Genomic DNA, 18,475 nt, shown 5'->3' on the forward strand with positions numbered 1-18,475 from the left:
TGGCCGGGACAAACCTTGAGTAGAGCTTTGACTATGTGCTGGCTCACAACACCTGGAGTAGGGAGCCAGGCCCGCCCCACAGGGCAGCAGCTGATGCTGTAGGTGAGTTTTTCAGACTTTTTTCATATTATAGGTTTTTCTTTATTTTATGTTGTTTCATATTTGCAAAAAACACCGGATTCTAGTTGTAAGCAAATGAAAAACAGCATCTTGTAATGGAAAATATTAGGCAACTTCAACTATAGGCATTGCTACCAACTCTGCCTATAATATAAAAAATCTTCTGCTTGTACAAAACAAAACTCTGAAGCTTGGTCCATATTGGACCTAAATATCAGCCGTGACTTTCATGCAGATATGATGGGATATTATGTGCTGGTGGTTCCCAGTGCATCCACTGTTGAAGGAAACCAAGCACCAAAGCAGTAAGTGAAGTGAAAGCCTGACTTCAGTAACACTAGGATTAATTACGTGTGCAGCTCTCAGATAATTGAAGCGATTATTCTTCATTTCAGATCCAGGGCCTGGAATGGATGGTTTCACTTTATAATAACAATTTGAATGGAATTTTAGCTGATGAAATGGGGCTAGGAAAGACCATACAGACTATTGCACTCATCACTTATCTGATGGAGCACAAAAGACTCAATGGCCCCTATCTCATCATTGTTCCCCTTTCGTAAGTAAAGAAATTCATTCCACTGTTATCTTTCTATGCATTGCAAATTGGCTCATTAGCAGCACGCACTTGTTTTTCACTTAATGGTAAGATGAAGCACGCAGTGGGACTACATTGAGTATGTACTCTGAATCTAGCCTGTGATTACTTTGCCACAGTGATTGGCTGGCATTGTGAGGATGACCAGATGGATGATAAAAACACTTGGTTCCATTAGTTTTGCTGTCCACTCAGCAGGCAACTGTATAGTGTCTCTTATTCAGTGTAACTTATTCCTGACATGATTAACAAAAGAGGAAATGTACCTTTCTTTTTTTTTATATTACATGCTGCAGTTTTCCCTGTTCAATTTTTAAAGTGCTACTTGCAGCCTATTATTAGATCTTTAAAAGGCACCCCACCAAATATTAGGTAGTTGTCCTTTAACGACACTGGATTTTCTTGTAATTATAGTATAAGTAACTGTCTGATGTGGAGTTGCTTATTGTCCCTAACCATTGATCTCCAGCCTCTGCCCGGTGTATTCTTCTTTGTCTTATTTTGCCCCCTTTTCCTGCGGTTCTGCACAGCATCCCTTTTATTGTGATTTTTCTGAATGTGCTCTACCCTGGTCTCTGCAGGAATTGGTTGTTGGTTTCTTGAAACAGATTGCTTTAAAGAGACATTATCAAGTTGCCCTAAATATAAAGGGAAGGCTAACCACCTTTAAATCCCTCCTGGCCAGAGGGAAAAAACGCTTTCACCTGTAAAGGGTTAAGAAGCTAAAGATAACCTCGCTGGCACCTGACCAAGATGACCAATGAGGAGACAAGATACTTTCAAAGCTGCGGGGAGGCGGGGAGGAACAAAGGGTTCTCTCTGTCTGTGTATTGCTTTTGCCGGGACCAGAGCAGGAATGCAGGTCAGAACTTCTGTAAAGGGTTAATAAGCAATCCAGTTAGATATGCGTTAGATTCTGTTTTGCTTAAATGGCTGATAAAATAAGTTGTGCTGAATGGAATGTATGTTCCGGTTTTTGTGTCTTTTTGTAACTTAAGGTTTTGCCTAGAGGGATTCTCTATGTTTTGAATCTGATTACCCTGTAATGTATTTACCATCCTGATTTTACAGAGGTGATTCTTTTACTTTTTCTTCAATTAAAATTCTTCTTTTAAGAGCCTGATTGCTTTTTCCTTGTTCTTAAGTTCCAAGGGTTTGGGTCTGTGTTCACCTATGCAAATTGGTGAGGATTTTTATCAAGCCTTCCCCAAGAAAGGGGGGTAGGGCTTGGGGGGATTTTGGGGGGGATAGACGTTTCCAAGTGGGCTCTTTCCCGGGTTATATTTTGTTAGACGCTTGGTGGTGGCAGCAATAAAGTCCAGGGACAAAAGGTAAAATAGTTTGTACCTTGGAGAAGTTTTAACCTAAGCTGGTAAAAATAAGCTTACGGGTTTTTTCATGCAGGTCCCCACATCTGTACCCTAGAGTTCAGAGTGGGGAAGGAACCTTGACACGAGTACTGTAAAACTTCTGTAGTGTTGTTTTGTCCCTAAGTGATACATATCTTACAACTGGCTGTGGAGTGGCTTTGGCATTCTAATTAGAAGGTTGCTAAGAAAGTTACCAGTTGTTTGGGGTCTGTAGGTGTTAGCACAATATTATTATTCCTTATGTGGTCTACTTTGAAGTGCCCCACCTTCTGGCTCTGCTGCAGCAACCATTAACTAACTTCCAGAGATGTGCACAATCCTACTGACACTAGTGATGCCGGGATCAAACATAAAGAGAAATGCATGACTGGAGACCGAGCCCTGTTACTAATACAGGGTTTCCAAGGGGAAGGAAGTTGTACTATCGATTTTCAAGAGTACAATGGAGACTCGAAACGTGATGTTTTTAAAGTACTTGATATTGTCTTTTTTTAAGTTTTATAAAGGGGAGGAGCTGAGACCTGAAGTATTTTACCAGTTCCTTTCGCCTTTCTTTAAGACTATTCAGTGTGTTAGTATAGTTAAAATGAAGGTACATAAGTGGCTGACTGACACAACAGTAGTGCTGGATGCTAATAGCGCATCATCACAAGTTAACAGCACTGATACCTTTTACCTTGGGCTTTGTGGGGCTATATCTGAGAAGTTGCAAGTTGCGTCCGATGAAGTGAGCTGTAGCTCACAAAAGCTTATGCTCAAATAAATTTGTTAGTCTCTAAGGTGCCACAAGTCCTCCTTTTCTTTTTGCGGATACAGACTAACATGGCTGCTACTCTGAAACCAAGTTTTACTTGTTACAGCTGAGCAGCATGAGATGACAGATATGTCTTTTCTGTGCAGATTCATCTATTCTCACTTTTTTAGTTGGTGTGTTAACATGAACCTAAAGTTAGGCATGTGCTTAAGTGCTTTGCTGAATCAGGGCCAAAACAGATTTCTAAATAAGACTTAGACATTTTTCCCAAATCAGTTCTTCCCTCACATCTCAAATGAAGATGGCTCATATAGCGTATCAAAATCTGCAAGTTTCCTTTTTAATATTCAATCTACATGTTCAAGGCAAAGATATGGAAGTAAGTAAGAAGTTTGTTGGGGACTCAGCTTTCATTGTGAAAGAGGTATTAAGGTGACAAAGTTATAAATAATACCTTATATTTAAACATAATTAGATATGATACTAAATTGTTCATATTCTTCATTTCTTACCTAGGACTTTATCTAACTGGACATATGAATTTGACAAATGGGCTCCTTCTGTGGTGAAAATTTCTTACAAGGTTTGATTTGCTTTCTCTATTTGTATAACATTGAAAGAGTGAAAAATAGACCCTCCTCTTCCACATTTCCCAAGCTAATCTGTAAACTCTGTTTGGCTGTAAAGTTTTGTCATGTGCATCATGTACTAAACAGTGACAGTTAATCATCCCAAACAGGTTACTATAATAAACCATAATTACTTTCAAATAGTGAAATGCAGAAGAAAATTGTTAATTATCATATTGCAAGGTTTCTGATGAGAGTAATACAAATGATAAATAAGACACATTTTGTATATTGCTGAATACTTTCATGTTAGACTACTGTATTTTCAATTGTTCCTATAAAGTCAAGCAGTTACCAAGGAGACTAGATAGATTGACTGCTGCTACTTCCATATAAACAGAGCTTTGCAGTCCAGCAGCTAGTTTCCTGGTATGAGGTTACTGTAATTTTTCTCTTCTCTTCTCCCTCCCGTGGTCTTCATTGGGGAAACCATTCTGAAGGGATCTGGAATATGTCAATACATTGTTTGATTTTTGCTTTTTAGCACACTTATACAAACACCTTTTCTCTACTTCCCATGACTGTAAGAAATAGCAGAGGACTATAAACAATTATTTTTTCATTCTTTATTTTATTTTCTCTTCACTTTCAGGGGACACCTGCCATGCGTCGCTCACTTGTTCCTCAGCTTCGAAGTGGAAAATTTAATGTTCTTTTAACTACTTACGAATACATAATAAAAGACAAACACATTCTTGCTAAGGTAAAAATTAATTTCTGTCATCTCTTAACTGCAAACCCTCCTCCATGTCACCAGATTGTGTCTTGCATGAAACTTCTATTACGTTGCCCATAGAAATCATAGAAATGTAGGACTGGTCATCTAGTCCAGTCCCCTGCACTGAAGGCAGGACTAAGTGTTATCTAGACCATCCCCGATAAATGTTTGTCTCACCTGTTCTTAAAAACCTCCAATAATGGAGATTCCACAACTTCCCTAGATAATTTGTTCCAGTGCTTAATGACATGTACAGTCAGGAAGATTTTCCTAATGGCTAACCTAAATCACCCTTGCTGCAATTTAAGCCCATTACTTCTTTTCCCCTCCTCAGTGGATAAGCGGAACAATTTATCACCCTCCTCCATATAACAACCTTTTACATACTTGAAGACTGTTATCATGTGTGTGTGTCTCTCTCCCCCCGCTGTCCCCCTCAGTCTTCTCTTCTCCAGACTAAACAAACCCATATTTTTCAATCTTTCCACATAGGTCATGTTTTCTAGACCTTTAATCATTTTTGTTGCTCCCCTCTGGACTTTCACCAATTTGTCCACCTCTTTCCTGAAGTGTGGTGCCCAGAACTGGACACAGTACTCCAGTGGAGACCTTCTCAGTGCTGAATAGAGTGGGAGAATTACTTTTTGTGTCTTGCTTTCAACATTCCTGCTGATACATTGCAGAATGATGTTTGCTTTGTCCAACAGTATTACTTTGTTGACCCATATTTAGTTTGTGACCCACTATAACCCCCAGATCCTTTTCTGCAGTATGCCTTCTCAGGCAGTCATTTTCCATTTTGCATTTGTGCAATTGATTATTCCTTCTTATGTGTAGTATTTTGCATTTGTCCTTATTGAATTTCATCCTGTTTAATTTAGACCATTTCTCCAGTTTTTTTAACATCATTTGGAATTCTAATCCTGTCCTCAAAAGTGCTTGCAACCCCTCCCCGCTTGGTATTGTCAGCAGACTTTAAAAGTGTACTGTCTATGCCATTATCCAAGTCATTTATGAAAATATTGAATAGAACCAGACCCAAACCGATCCCTGCAGGACCCCACTCGATGTGCCCTTCCAGCTCAATTGTGAACCATTGCTAACTACTCTGAGTACTCTTTCCAGGTAGTTGTGCACCCACCTTATAGTAGGTTCATCTAGGCTATGTTTGTCTAGTTTTGCTTGTGAGAAGGTCATATGAGACAAATATCAAAGCCTTACTAAAAGCAAAATATATGACTTCTACCATTTGCCACCACTCACAAGGCTTGTTACCCGATCAAAGAAGGATGTTAGGTTGGTTTGACGTGATTTGTTCTTGACAAATCGGTGTTGAATGCTCCATATTTCCTTCTAGGTGCTTACAAATAGAATGTTTGATTATTTGCTCCATTATCTTTCTGGATACTGAAGTTAAAATGATTGGTCTATAATTCCCTGCATTGTCCTTATTCCTCTTTTTATAGATAAGTACTATATTTGCCCTTTTCCACTTCTTATGTCTCTCTCCCATTCTCCATGAATTCTCAAAGATAATCCCTAATGGCTCAGAGATCTCTTCAGCTAGTTCCTGAAGTATTCTAGGATGCATTTCGTGAGGCCCTGCTGACCTGAAGACTTCTAATTAGTCAAAGTAATTCTTAACTTGTTCTTTTCATGTTTTAGCCTCAGATTCTGTCCCATTTAAACTGATGTTCACTATGTTAGTTATTCAATCACTGCTATCTTTTGTGTGTGTGTGTGTGTGTGTGTGTGTCTGTGTGAAAACTGAAATAAAAGAGGCATCTAACACTTTGGCCATTGCTGCAGTTTTTTGATATTGTCCTCCATCCTCATTTGGTAATGGGACTATGCTGTCCCCAGTCTTCCTTTCGCTTCCCATGTATTTATAAAATGCTTTCTTGTTACCCTTTATATTCCTACCTAGTTTAATCTTGTTTTGTGCCTTTCTAATTTTGTCCCTACATGCTTGTGTTATTGTTTTGTATTCATCCTTTGTAATTTGACCTAATTTCCACTTTTTGTGTGTCGTCTTTTTTTGAGTTTTAGGTCATTGATAATCTCCTGGTTAAACCAGGGTGGCCTCTTACCATACTACTGTCTTTCCTACGCATTGGTATAGTTAGCTCTTGGACCCACAATAACGTCTCTTTAAAAAATTACCAACTGTCTTGAACTCTTTTTTTCCCCCGAAGGTGTGATCATATTTGTTTCTCTGTTCTGTAAAGCAGAGTCCCTGGATCTTCTCTACGCTTTTTAATAGTATTTATCCTGATCTTCAATCTGTGACCTCTGCTATTCCAGTTCTGTGTTTCTGGGCAGAGACTGACCCCTATTACAAAATTTCTGGTTGCGTGGTGGTTTTTATTTGTGGCCACATAATAACTTATGCCTTAAATTTTATATCCAGAAAATTTACATCACCTAAGGATCCAGTTTTCTTAATCTAAATGTGTCCTAAGTATTGTTGTTTAAAAACTCTCAAACAGATATGAATATTGATGCCTCAGTGGTAGTGGATGTATTTTTAAAATGTGCAGCTAAGGTATTAGTAGTACTCTCGATATACATAAGCAGACCAACAAGAGAGACCTGGTGATCTTATTGTCACTCTGTCATTCCTTTCCCTTCCTCTCACTCTTTTGTTAAGACTCTGACTTGTCATGTTCAATGTAGTTGACATGCTTTTTGGAGCGTAGATGCTGCCTGGACTCGTTTGGGGAGGCGCCTAGTACATCTCTGAATGCATGAAAAAATAATTAATACTAAATCCCAACAGTTGGTATTGTGCATGCAGTATTTTTCTCTCCTTTTTTTGCCCACCTTTGTTCCTTGTCTTCAGCTCTTCGGCTGTAGATGGCATTGGTCTCCATGTTTCAACATCTGCTCTGACTCTGCATTAAATCTTCCGTGGGGGAGCTGAAATTTCCTGGGGTGACATCCATTGCTGGCTTCCTTCATTAAGAAGTTGCAGTGCCTGAAATGGCCCTGGTTACATTGCCCTGTTTTGTTTCCTCACGCTTAAGTTAGATGGAAGGATTTGGCTGAACTAAAGGAATGTGTATTGTTGCTGTTTTATGTGCCTGTTTGAAAACGTATATTTGCTTCTTCTGAGTTTTTACTTGTGATGACTTCATTTAGAGTTCTTGGTTTTTCCTCTTCCCCTAATAACTCCTACCCTGACCCTACAGTATTAGGGTCTCGTAAGGACACCACCCGGTGAAAGATCCTAATGTGGGGAATGAGCTGTTAGCAGTTGCAGGCTCAGATAGAGTTGTACCTTAGCCTCCGTTTGTTCCTCCTCCATTACGTACAAGGTCACTTCTGCCTGGATAACACTATATTGGACTTCTATCCCTAACAAGAACTACCCTTAAAGCTAAAATAGCCAAGACCCAGCCTCTCTTTCCTGTTCAATGCGGGTGGGAAGCACTTAGCACTAATTCTGGCAGTGTCTCATCTCCATGTCAAAGGGTCGCTTTTCTGAGTTCACTAACTCGGCCAGAATTTTTTCCTGTTGTAGATTCGATGGAAGTATATGATAGTAGATGAAGGCCATCGAATGAAGAACCATCACTGCAAGCTGACTCAGGTCTTGAACACCCACTACGTGGCCCCTAGACGGATTCTGTTGACTGGGACACCACTGCAGAACAAGTTGCCTGAACTTTGGGCTCTCCTCAACTTCCTCCTCCCCACCATTTTCAAGAGCTGCAGTACCTTTGAACAGTGGTTTAATGCTCCTTTTGCCATGACTGGAGAAAGGGTACTGGAATGGTTTGCTTAAATCTAATCAGAAATAAACAATAGGATGAAAACAAAATGGAACCCATGATGTAGGAGTAGCATCTGAACTGTCCCTTGTACTCACAGAATTATAATCCTAATGTAACAGTTACCTTCATTACAACTTTACAATTCTTCACTTAAATTTCTCTTTCTGGACTCGGAGTCCTGTTTAATAATAAAATACAAGAGTACAGCATGGGGTAAATATTGCACATGTATTTGTAATGAGGTATAATCTCCCACATAGTCATAATATGACACAGTTCGCTGACTTATGTTGTAGTAACTCTTATAATTACATTTGTGAAGGTGGACTTAAACGAGGAAGAGACTATTCTGATCATCAGACGTCTCCACAAAGTGTTACGACCCTTCTTGCTGAGGAGACTGAAGAAAGAGGTTGAATCTCAACTGCCAGAAAAGGTTTGTGGGGGGAGGATTTCATGAAAAACTTGTTCCCCAGTGTCTGAAATTTTTGTACAATTGTTTTTCTTTTTTAAAAGCACCATACAATATAGCTGTTCAGGTGATCCTACAGAAGGAAACTTCCTAGAGCCACCAGTTAATTTTTAAGAAAAATCTTTAAATTAACTAAGATTTCCCTTTAAAAGAAGAAAAAGCTACAGGTGAGGACTTTGGAAGTTGGCAGAGGATTCCTGTGTGTTCAGTCATTCATCCAAATCCTGTGTTTGACAGTTTTGCTAAAACTGTCAGTACAAAAGTCCACAATATAGTTTTAGTACAGCTTAAAGCTAACTGTGTCTGCTAAAACTGGTTTACATAAAATGTTTGTTTCCGCAGTATTTATATTCAGGGCATTAATAAAAACCAGCCTGACTTATTACTGAGGGTCAGATTCTGCCGCTTTTACTCTCTTAAATAGTGCTTTTACTCTCTCTGGTAGTTGCATTGAAATAATTGAAACTCATAAAGTCCCATGTTAGTAAGGGTAACAGACTCTGATTCTGCATTAGGGAGTCAGAAACTTTCCAATACTGTCTTGTGGAGTTTTTTTAATCTTACACACAACTTTTAACCAGGTTATCATGCATCTCAGAATTTTTCAGAGCCAGATAACTAAAAAAATCCAACTTGGCTCCTTCTGCAGTTGGAAGGGTTTATTTCACATTTTACAAGAGACATATATAAACCCTATAAGTTACTTCATCTTTGTATAAATATGCAAGTGCCAAAGTTTACACCCTGTTAGAATCCCAAACTGAATTTGGAGGATACAGGAATCCAACCATTTGTGCCTTTCTGACACACCAAGTCCTTGCCAAATGCTGATCCTATTTCTGTCTTTTCAGTTATATACAGCTAAAATTTAAGCCTAAAAATAATGTATTGCAAAAGAAATCAATTACTCTTGACTTTCTCCCTTCCCCTAAACCTGTTCTATCAGTGTGAGTGGGCAGATGATTGAAATATACAACCCAAATTCTGCTCTCTGAAACACATTCAGAAGTCAAATCAATGGAGGAGAGAGATGGAGAAAAAGGAACAGCATTGCACTGATATTAAGTGAACCTTGAAAACTATTTTTTGCCATTCCTGCATTACACAAGATCAATGTGGCAGATAGCAGAGGATATGTCACAACCAAACTTCACAACAGTTAGCAATATGTGGACTACTATCTCCATTACCTTACTGAGAAGACAGAACTAACCTGGACTTAATTAGAGAGAAGCAGTTTATAGGCTGGCTTTGCTTCCTCACGTTTCTTTTAAAATACGTGAAGCTCAATTTGATTAGAACATGAATCTTAGGCTCTTACAATTAAAATACCAAGGGCATTTCAAGGTAGAGTGTAAAACCTCCGTTTACTTCCTTAGTAATGATCACACACACAGAGAAAATTAGGTAGCAATATGCGGTAGGTGGATCAAACTCCTGGAAAGCAGACAAGTCACAGGCAGTTCCTATATAAACCTTCCTACGCTATGTGCAACCTGTAAATATAGGATGTGATTCAGAAGAAATGCTGCCCTAGCAATCTGTTATACTGTGCTTGGGATGAGAGAGCTCCAGGACCTGGAAGCCAACCTTCAGGAGGACACAATATGTGCCAGGTAGCCTGGGAGCATAAGGGAGTCCTGAATTACACCCATTTTGCTCGCCGGTTCTGGCGTGACTGTCTGGCACAAGCTTCTCCAGGCCATGGTCAAGATACTAAGAGGGGTACTCCTGCCTATATTGCTTTCCAGCCTCCCAAGATGTAACTCTGTAAATATAGAGGCAAATGGATGAATTCAATCAAAACAGAACATAAAGATTTTGGAAAGGTCTTCCTGTTAATTTTCTTTGTTATTCCGCCAGCGTCTCATGTTTTAAATGTGACACAGTGGGTCCTTGCTTACTGTGGACCCAGTTCTGTTCTCACTGAAGTACATGGAAAAACTGGCAAGATTGAACTTTGATTCCCAAATAATCAGCAACAAGGAGACTTCGTATTTAGTTATGTTAGATCAATTTCTTGGCACATTTATTTCCGTACGTACTGTGTTAATTACAAGAAATAGTCAGAGCCTTTATGGATCTCTGGCTACGAAGTGAGGCTTGCCAGTGCTGTGCAAGTGTGGGGAAGATGTTTCAGTCAACCTCTTCCTCTCTGGCCTGCGACAGTCTAACGATCTCTGTCTTATCAGAACACAATGCAAACAGCACAAATGCTGAAAGATAAATAGGTGAGAACCACAGCATTCAAGTCCAAATGAAAGTTGTGCGGTAGGAGGAGTCTGGGGTTTTAGTTTGTCCCACTGTAGACAGAGGGGGCAGCTGTAAAATTCAGCTCTGGCTTCAAATATGGAGTTTGGGGGATATTTGACTCCCCAGTGAAACCCAAAACAATTAAAGGTAAGTAGTAATAGGGATATTTTGTTACATGATTTTTATTGTGATATTGTACTAACATTGATCGGGATCAGCATTTTGAAAATATAAACCAGCTCACTAGTACAATTTATTTAATGAAAGGGGCATATAATACACATCTTTAATTAAGTGTTGTGAACGTTATTGCTATTATGCCTTCCTCCCTCCCAACATACAGTGTTCATACCAGCCCCCTTTGCAACATTTTTGATTAATTTTAGCTTGGAACATACTCAGATTTGAGACTTGACTGAATTGCTACCAGTACAATCCCATTATTTACATTTTTGTTGCAGTTCAGATTTCTCCCCGTTGACTGTCAGCGAGAGCCACTGTATTCGGTAGCTTTATTAAAAAAGAGGGATTGATAAAATGCTTAACTGTGTTTGTTTAGGGGAGTTGTGGTTGTATCCCCCTATTTTTAAAAAAAAAAAAAAAGTTTTCAAGTCCAGTGTGGTGCATTGGAATTGTTGACACAAGATGGCTATTGACAGTTCCATCTTGTCTGACAGGTTCTTGGTAAGGAAGCTACTAAATGAATATTCAGTTCCCTCTCATCTGTGACCTCATCCTCCTGATCCTCTGAGCTGAAAATAATCCAATCATATTTTAATCAGTTTATTAAACGTTAGGTGGCTTGCTGATTTACTTTTAATCACATCCTGCAAGATTTCTAGCCATTAATATGGCTTTGAGTGCATATTATGATTTTTAGTCTAATTATTAAAAACACAGAGAGCATATACCAAGCCAGATTTTATGCATGAGTTATTTTGTAGAAAAGTGTGTGTGTTTAAAATTATGTAGGAAAAAAAACCTATCTGTATTACTGGCTTTGATACTGATACATGATCAGAACAAACTAAAGACGAGTTAGTTCAGCCAGTGTTACCTGAGTTGAATTTTTGGGTTTACACCACACTTTACTATAATTGCGAACAGTTCTCTCATTCTTTCCTGTCTGTTTAGAAAAGAAAATACATATTTCCATCCAAACGTTCTTAAATGGCATTATACTTAGGGCTGAATGTGAATCTCATTTGTTTTGTGACAGGTATACAACCACAACTGATCTTTTAAAAATATTTTGCAAGTGTAATAAAGAAAATTCACAAGTTATTGGCCGTTCATTTTGAGAGCCCTTATACAATTATAAAAAGAGAAAATATAAAAATCTCTCTTTTTGGCTTCTTTGCTGAACATCATTGAATTCTCATGCTCAGAGAGACCAAACAATTTACAGCAGACAGGGAACCCAAAGAAACTTTGGAGACGACCATTAAAATGAGTGGATCTGGATTCCAAGAGTGTGGGTGACCACTTTGCAATTCTCTCTTTCTCCCTGGGAGATGTAAGATGTTGCTGGGATACAGGTGTTCCTATGAGGGGAAAGACCTGCAGTTAAATCATCCTAACATTATTATAGCCTGGCAAAACTCTGTGCTCCATTTACTTACTGTTATTTTTCACACTAGGTTGAATATGTGATCAAATGCGACATGTCAGCTCTTCAGAAGATTCTCTACCGCCATATGCAAGCGAAGGGAATCCTCCTCACAGATGGCTCCGAGAAAGACAAGAAGGTACAATGGGAACTATAATACTTAACAACAATACATTATGGCGGTGTGTTTACTGAATGTATGACTGCCAACACCAGCCTGCTTATTAAAAAAATAAGTAAACTTTTTGGGATATCCTACTGCAGATGTGTCAGTTGGGAAAAGAATTTGCCCACAACTGAAATGTTTGTGCAAAACAAAAAAAGTCTTTGTTCTCCGGTCACAATGCAAAACCTAACCTTGTTTTTGATATATAATTGTAAAGATGCATTTCTGGGTGCAGTGTTACAAAACCTCTCTCAATGGCTGAAACCGAATAGGGAATCCTGAGTAAAATAACTGGGATTGTGGCACCATGGGCTGCATCAGGTTATTTATCAAAAGTGCTGAAAAGCACACCAAAAGTCCTATTCTCACTCCTCTGGAGTCTCTAAATCCTCCTGCTTCCCACCTGGTTCCCAGGCTTCTTGTCCAGTCAGTGCTATCTCCCCACTCCAATTTCCAGTACTAGTTTCCCTTCCCCACCCAAGACTCATCATCCCTTATTAGCTACTTCTAGAACATTTTAGCTTCTTAGAACCATGTGTTGTTCTTGTGGTTGACAGAGAAACAGATAGATTCAGGTAACTGCCAAAGGAAGGCACTGCAGAAATGAGAAACAGCTGAACAGAATCATGCCCTACTTGTAGGGTTTAGACATCACATAGTCTGTGGCCTCATAAATCTAGATGGCAGACAAACATTGCCTCCCAATATGACCACTGTAATTAGATACAAACCCCAGGCCCCAGTACACTTCCATGGCTTTCAGGTCTTCCATACCTTTTTCTTTTAGATCACACCCCCTCTGATAATGGAGGTTGCACATGGACTTGAGGGGACAACCAACTTCATTTTACTATATAGCTTCTTCAGGGAGTTTCCTGTGCAACTCTGACATTTCATTGCACAAGATGGCCTTCAACTTTGGTGTAGAAATATAGAATGCCCCTCTAAAAATTCAGATTTTAAACAGTCTTCAATTAACTAGCAATTCAGTTTTGCCATTTGACTTGTATTTTTTCCTCCTTTAGGGAAAAGGTGGGGCAAAAACTCTTATGAACACTATCATGCAATTGAGAAAGATATGCAATCACCCATATATGTTTCAGCATATTGAGGTAAGGCTGTCATGTTCAGTTTGCTTAGTCTTTTCTGTATAAATGGCTAATGTGATAGAAAACCAGGGTTAGAGGATTACATATGTATGAAAATCTAACCAAGGCCATATTCAAGTCTTAATTTTTATGTATTCTTTGCAATTTACTAAAGGAGGAGTGGTTCTGAAACTTTCTAAAATTTGGTACTTACTACTGAATAAATACACTCTTCTCTCTTAATTTTGAGGCATATGTGGTAGGGGAAGTCCCTGCCACTGTCACTTGTTCTGGAAGTGGCAAGTTTGGGGAATGTACTCATTTGGTTACTGCTATGGCTGGGCAGTATTTCTACAGTGTCCTTAGAGTCCTCTTAACTTTAGAGTTCTTGCAGATCTCATCGTTATTAGTTGAGAGAAATAAAAACGGTCGGGGACCTGTATGTATATGGTATATCTGCCTGGCAGGATTCAGTTTCCGAGCTCTGGCTAGTTCCTTAAAAATGTGATTGTGAAGGCCAATATATATATTACAGCCCAATTTTCACACGGTACAAAATTAAGTGCTCTTAGCCAGAGGGCCAAATGTCCATCTGTCCGCTCAATTTTTCCTCCTCTCTGGATTTCTTTTCACACATGATTGTGTAGGCATAACAGCATAGGTGGATGTGGATTCAACAGCATGCCTATCAGCAGTATAACTGGGAAGAGAGGAGTCACCAGATTTTCAGCTGCATCTTTAAATGACTTATGAGGGGCTTGTTCTTTTGGGGGCTATCATCTTCTTAGGGGGAATTTCTGTGTTCAACATGACTCCAAGACTTCATTCCATTAGTTATATGTCGTGTATATGTAAACTTGCCTAAAACATGAAATATAAATTTTGGTTTTAAATGCCCTTACTCTGGAACCTCACTAATTCTACTCTACTAATCCTTCATAAGGCACACCAAAAAAGGTGGTCTTTCCCCATTGTTTGGCAAAAATTTAATAGGCGTGCAGCAATAAGGTGTCTCATTACTGCACCTTTGTTGTTTTTACAAAACATAAATGTACTAGTACGTTATGAAGTATTATTCTAAATAACTAAAATGAAGCTACAGTTCACAAAGTAAATGAACAAAGTACATCTTGTCGATACATTATCATTTTGGGTTTTTTTGTTTGCTCACTTGCTAATTCACAAAATTCAATAATTTCCAAATGAGTCTCCCAGTAATTAGTGCAAATTAAATTCTACTGTAGTTGTAATCTGGTAAAGTGCACACTGAGGGAAATCATTCCTACAGGCCATGCATTTTAAGCAACAGTGGAAAATAACAGCGCACTTGTACCATAAGGCTGACTTCAAGGTGTGTGAGTGGTAATGAGACTTGAACCCTAGCATTCAACAGATAATTATAGTGCTGTTTTTGGATTACAGTATAATCTCAGTGTCTAATAATCCACTTATATTATTTGCAGGAGTCCTTTGCTGAACACTTGGGCTATTCAAGTGGTGTTATCAATGGGTAAATCCTTTTTTTTTTCTTCATTGTATATTTGTAATGAAGCCATTGGGCAGGATGCTGTGTTAGTTTCAATAGTCATGTTATCAAAACTAAGCAGTTTGCAAAACAAATTCAATCTTACAGTTAGAAGTAATGTATTTTATAGACCCTAATCAATTAAAAACTTTCTCTGTACTCTAAATGGTTCTTCACATCATCTGCAGTTATGCAGTCTCAGAGGCTGCTGCTTATTCCAAAGGGATGCTTCCTTCTTGGAAGCAGCAATTTAAAGCTGCTTTGGTACTCGTGTAGTAACTAGAGACTTCCCAGGCTCCAATTGGGCTTTTGTGACTATTGGGGCAGGCTCAATGTCTACTCCAACATCTAAATAAGGAGCAGGTTTTTCCTTGGCTGACTTTTTAAAGGAGCCTCGTGTTTTGCAGATAACTTCTAGTGGCTAGGTACTTGATGGAGTTTAGCCTGGCAAATGATTAAGAGGAGCGGCTCATGGCAATGAGTGTGTGTGTGATTTCCATCGACTTCAGACAAGTGATTGGGAGTAGGATCGCTTCCTCCACTAAAATCCCAAGGATTGAGTAGGGTGGAAAGGATTTCTGCTCCCTGCTGTATCTGTTTACAAACATTCTTCTTTGAGTTTGTGTCAGTCTGGATCTACTCTGGTTGTGCATATGCCTCGTGAATGTGAGATAGGAGTTTTTTGAATAGCATAGAATCATAGAATATCAGGGTTGGAAGGGACCACAGGAGGTCATCTCGTCCAACCCCCTGCTCAAAGCAGGACCAATCCCCAACTAATTCATCCCAGCCAGGGCTTTGTCAAGCCTGACCTTGAAAACCTCTAAGGAAGGAGATTCCACCACCTCCCTAGGTAACGCATTGCAGTGCTTCGCCACCCTCCTAGTGAAAAAGTTTTTCCTAACATCCAACCTAAACCTCCCCCATTGCAACTTGAGACCATTACTCCTTGTTCTGTCATCTGCTACCACTGAGAACAGTCTAGATCCGTCCTCTTTGGAACCTCCCTTCAGATAGTTGAAAGCAGCTATCAAATCCCCCCTCATTCTTCTCTTCTGCAGACTACACAATCCCAGTTCCTTCAGCCTCTCCTCATAAGTCATGTGTTCTAGACCCCTAATCATTTTTGTTGCCTTCCGCTGGACGCTTTCCAATTTTTCCACATCCTTCTTGTAGTGTGGGGCCCAAAACTGGACACAGTACTCCAGATGAGGCCTCACCAATGTCAAACAGAGGGGAATGATCACGGTCCTTGATCTGCTGGCAATGCACTTACTTATACAGCCCAAAATGCTGTTAGCCTTCTTGGGAACAAGGGCATGCTGTTAACTCGTATCGAGCTTCTCGTCCACTGTAACCCCTAAGTCCTTCTCTGCAGAACTGCTGCCTACCCATTCGGTCCCTAGTCTGTAGCAATGCATGGGATTCTTCCTCTAATTTGTCTAGGTCCCTCTGTATCCTATCCATACCCCCCAGTGTATCTACCACTCCTCCCAGTTTAGTGTCATCTGCAAACTTGCTGAGGGTGCAGTCCACGCCATCTTCCAGATCATGAATGATAAACCAGCCCCAGGACCGACCCTTGGGGCACTCCGCTTGATACCGGCTGCCAACTAGACATGGAGCCATTGATCATTACCCTTTGAGTCCAACATTCTAGCCAGCTTTTTATCCACCTTATAGTCCATTCATCCAGCCGATACTTCTTTAACTTGCTGGCAAGAATACTGTGGGAGACCGTATCAAAAGCTTTGCGTAAATCAAGGAATAACACATCCACTGCTTTCCCCTCCTCCACAGAGACAGTTATCTCGTCATAGAAGGCAATTAGGTTAGTCAGGCATGACTTGCCCTTGGTGAATCCATGCTGACTGTTCCTGATCACTTTCCTCTCCTCTAAGAGCTTCAGAACTGATTCCTTGAGGACCTGCTCCATGATTTTTCCAGGGACTGATGTGAGGCTGACTGGCCTGTAGTTTCCCCGGTTGCTCCTCCTTCCCTTTGTTAAAGATGGGTACTACATTAGCCTTTTTCCAGTCTTCCGGGACCTCCTCCGATCTCCATGAGTTTTTAAAGTCCATGTACACTGTCCCTCCTTGTGCTTCTGTATGAGAGCATGAACAGTGGGGCAGCCATAACCCTCCCTCAGTTTTCTTACCATCCATGGCAGAAAGACAGGACCTGGCAAAAGTGCAACCCACTAGTTCTTAGCTCAGGCTAAACTTCTTTGGTATCTTCCAAAGTCTTCAGAACCACTTCTAATGTACTATGTGCCACTGCCATGAACTGATCCAACCTATCTAGACCAAACTCTACTGGTCATGCCCCACTGTGCAGAGCTCCTTATTATGACCAATTTAAAACCTGCCAGCTTCAAAACTTGTCCATGCTGCAGTATCCTAATACCCCTGAGGAATGGACACGGTAGATATCTCTTCTGCCTGAGGGAATTGCATATTCTGAGCAGGTGCCTACACAGAAATCACGAGATGCGAGGTTGAAACCTCATCTTCTGGAACAATCCATGCATGTCTCATCAGACCCTGAGGAAATGAGTTCCAGAACCCTACTAGTGGAGAAGCCAGCATCATCGAATGTGCCATCGAGCTGCTAGGCAGTGTCTAATACTAGCACAGAGAAGACGACATCGAGGAATGTTCCAACATCAAAGTTGATCAACATTAATGTTGAAGCCAGAACGAACACCTCTGGTGTTGAAGTCAGTCACAGAGAGGACTGCTTAAAGCAGAAGGTTGAGAAGGAGCTCAGTATCCTTTCATAAGAGCAAATATCAAAGCCTCTGGGGAGGAGTCTACCAATCCTTGCCCGGTATTGAGGGCTCGGGGAAGGAGCAGCTTGTGATGCAGCAAACTCCAATAGTACCAATGATGCAGTCCTTAGCCTTGACCCCAGCCTCATGGAGGGGATAGGACTGCAGCTGAATGTGACCCACCAGTGGTACTGAGTCACCTGCATCCATACAGACTCTCCCACCAAGAGCACCTTACCTGTTGGAACGACCCCAGGAAGGGGTTTACTCCGCACATCACCGGGACACATTCATCCCATCATCAAGAAGAGAGCCCTCTCCCTTGAGGTCCACAACCCTGCAGGCTTCTCCTGCAGATCTCTACCTTGATCAGTCCATTGAGGTTGGCACTGACTGGCCGACACCCAGCAAATCAACCATACTCCTATGGTATGCCAGCATGGCCCTACTGTGGGGGCAGAGGGAAGGGGTAGCTTGCCATTGTAGGCATGGAGGAAAAGGAATATCTCTCTCCCTAGTGATATCCCTACCACAGGCTCCTCTCTACCAGGAAGAGCCAGATGCAGGCGCAGAGCAACATCAATGCCCCATCTCACACTGAAGTATATCTGCTCTTCATCAACAGAT

At 40.4% G+C, this 18,475-nt stretch overlaps 1 protein-coding gene across 6 annotated transcripts in view; it reads left to right on the forward strand.

Moving 5' to 3' along the window:
• SMARCA2 (SWI/SNF related BAF chromatin remodeling complex subunit ATPase 2) overlaps positions 1 to 18,475 on the forward strand; it is a 182,944-nt gene that overhangs the window by 75,613 nt on the left and 88,856 nt on the right. For 5 of the 6 annotated variants that reach the window (XM_073345222.1, XM_073345221.1, XM_073345223.1 and 2 more), the window contains 8 exons: positions 516 to 679; positions 3,359 to 3,425; positions 4,064 to 4,174; positions 7,713 to 7,955; positions 8,288 to 8,401; positions 12,331 to 12,438; positions 13,491 to 13,577; positions 15,017 to 15,063. In XM_073345222.1, the coding sequence (XP_073201323.1) occupies positions 516 to 679; positions 3,359 to 3,425; positions 4,064 to 4,174; positions 7,713 to 7,955; positions 8,288 to 8,401; positions 12,331 to 12,438; positions 13,491 to 13,577; positions 15,017 to 15,063 (941 nt within the window). The remainder of the gene's footprint in view (positions 1 to 515; positions 680 to 3,358; positions 3,426 to 4,063; positions 4,175 to 7,712; positions 7,956 to 8,287; positions 8,402 to 12,330; positions 12,439 to 13,490; positions 13,578 to 15,016; positions 15,064 to 18,475) is intronic. The other variant, XM_073345225.1, reaches the window with a different exon arrangement.

Source organism: Lepidochelys kempii, chromosome 5, assembly GCF_965140265.1.
Source record: "Lepidochelys kempii isolate rLepKem1 chromosome 5, rLepKem1.hap2, whole genome shotgun sequence".
In the NCBI taxonomy this organism is placed as follows: Eukaryota; Metazoa; Chordata; order Testudines; family Cheloniidae; genus Lepidochelys; species Lepidochelys kempii.